The sequence below is a fragment of the Aplysia californica genome, unplaced genomic scaffold (genome assembly GCF_000002075.1).
Source record: "Aplysia californica isolate F4 #8 unplaced genomic scaffold, AplCal3.0 scaffold00237, whole genome shotgun sequence".
NCBI lineage: Eukaryota > Metazoa > Mollusca > Gastropoda > Aplysiida > Aplysiidae > Aplysia > Aplysia californica.
Window position 1 is genome coordinate 283,163 of NW_004797507.1, and position 1,728 is coordinate 284,890.

General features: G+C 42.9%; 1 protein-coding gene across 1 annotated transcript in view; it reads left to right on the forward strand.

Moving 5' to 3' along the window:
- The window catches only part of LOC101860416, a gene marked incomplete in the record, with an annotated part of 54,960 nt that overhangs the window by 40,524 nt on the left and 12,708 nt on the right, over positions 1-1,728 (forward strand). The window contains 1 exon segment of the mRNA XM_035970214.1: positions 948-1,073. Within this exon segment, the coding sequence (XP_035826107.1) occupies positions 948-1,073 (126 nt within the window).

Here is a 1,728-nt window from a genome sequence, read left to right on the forward strand (position 1 = left end):
TTAGCTATTATTGCTTCACCGCTTCTCGCCCTTTTGGCTAAGATCAAAGTGTGGTATATGTTCCCGACTTTTGGGCTCTGAGCGAACTTCAAAGCGGAATTGATAGTACATAAAGCTGTTGACGTTTCGTCCTCAACGTCCTCTTTTTTTTTAAATTGGTGTTTTATACTAGAAAATGTATAGCGTTAGCGTTTTACCTGTCACTGCATTTGGCCACGTCGAGACGACTAAGGCTTGTTCTTTTTTGTTTTTGTTTCTGAATTTTGTTATGAGTTGCTTTTTTCAGTTTCTGTTTTTGTTTTTGGGATGGGGTTTATAGGGGTGGGAGTGTTCTTCTTTTTGTCTTATTTTTAGCCATTCCTGACCTTTTGTCGAGAGTTGATTGTACTTTTACTTTAACCTCCAAAAACATGGATGTTGAAAAGGACCACAGAGATTATAAATAATTAACCCTAATGGGTATTGTAGAGGGTTAACCGTATCATATAAGGATTACTACTTGTTCCTGTTCCAGTATGGCTGTTGGGTTTATATCACATGGACATTGGTAACAGCGTTTGCTTTAGGCGTAAAAGGTATATAGGTAGCGTCCCTGTCAACAAAATGTAGTATTTTGAACTCTAAAACAATATCTGTCTGCCAACACTCCTGTGTTTTCTTTGTCACAGAACCTTACGACTACCCAGCATGGATTATTCCTTTACTTTAACTTCCTAAAACATGGATGTCGAAAAGGACCATAGAAGTTATGAAGGATGAAATGTATCGCATAATTATCTCTACGTGTCCCAGTTCCAGTATGACAGTTGGGTTTTATAACATAGACATTGGTAATAGGGTTTGGTTTAGGCGTAAAAGGTATACTTTATAAAATAAAGTATTTTTAACTCTTAAAACCAAAATATATTTCTCTCCATGCCAACATTCCTCTGCTTTCCATGTCGCAGAGCCCTACGACTACCCGGCGTGGATGCTCATCTTGGTGTTCAGCGTGCACGCCACTGGTGCCTCCATCTTCATCTTTGAGTGGCTCAGTCCTTACGGCTTGGACCAGGGCAAAACTCCACTCAGTGGTAAGTCTGAGCAACTACTACGGGGTGCCCATTGGCACGATGGGTTCGGCTCGGTTCGGGGCTAATCAGATTGAGGTCGCAAATAGCGGACCCGTTGTGGATAAGATTGGGTTTGGTCGGGTCGGTCACCCGACTCGTCACCTGGAAACAAACGCTTTTTTTAGGCGACGAGTCGGGCGATCGATTTGTGCCATGGTAGCCGCTTCGCGCCCTCAGTCGGCCTACCAAATCGACCGGACCCGAACCGATGCTCAAATGGGCTCTTCGTAAAAGTGACCGTTGTGGCGCAACCGGATCGCCCGACTCGCGGTTTCAAAAACAAACTGGGTTATTTTTTTCAGGCCACGAATCGGCCGATCGGTTGGCGATCTGTTTGTCGATCACCCAATGGGCGCCTAGTATAAGATTACTCCATGTTATTGATCCTCAGCAGGAAGAAATTCACAAAGATGGTGGATATTAAAAACTTTTTTTGGAGACAATGAGGATTCGGCAGCCCCATCTAAAATACAGATTGATAATGCCAAGTAAAAGTTGTGCGAGACCGAATACATTTACTGTGGGAAGATTTCTTGTAAACCAGAGGAGAGGGTACCTGCTCTTTGTTTGGACTTTTTCTCTTTCTTTTCTTTCTTTTTTTTTTGGGGGGGGGTCA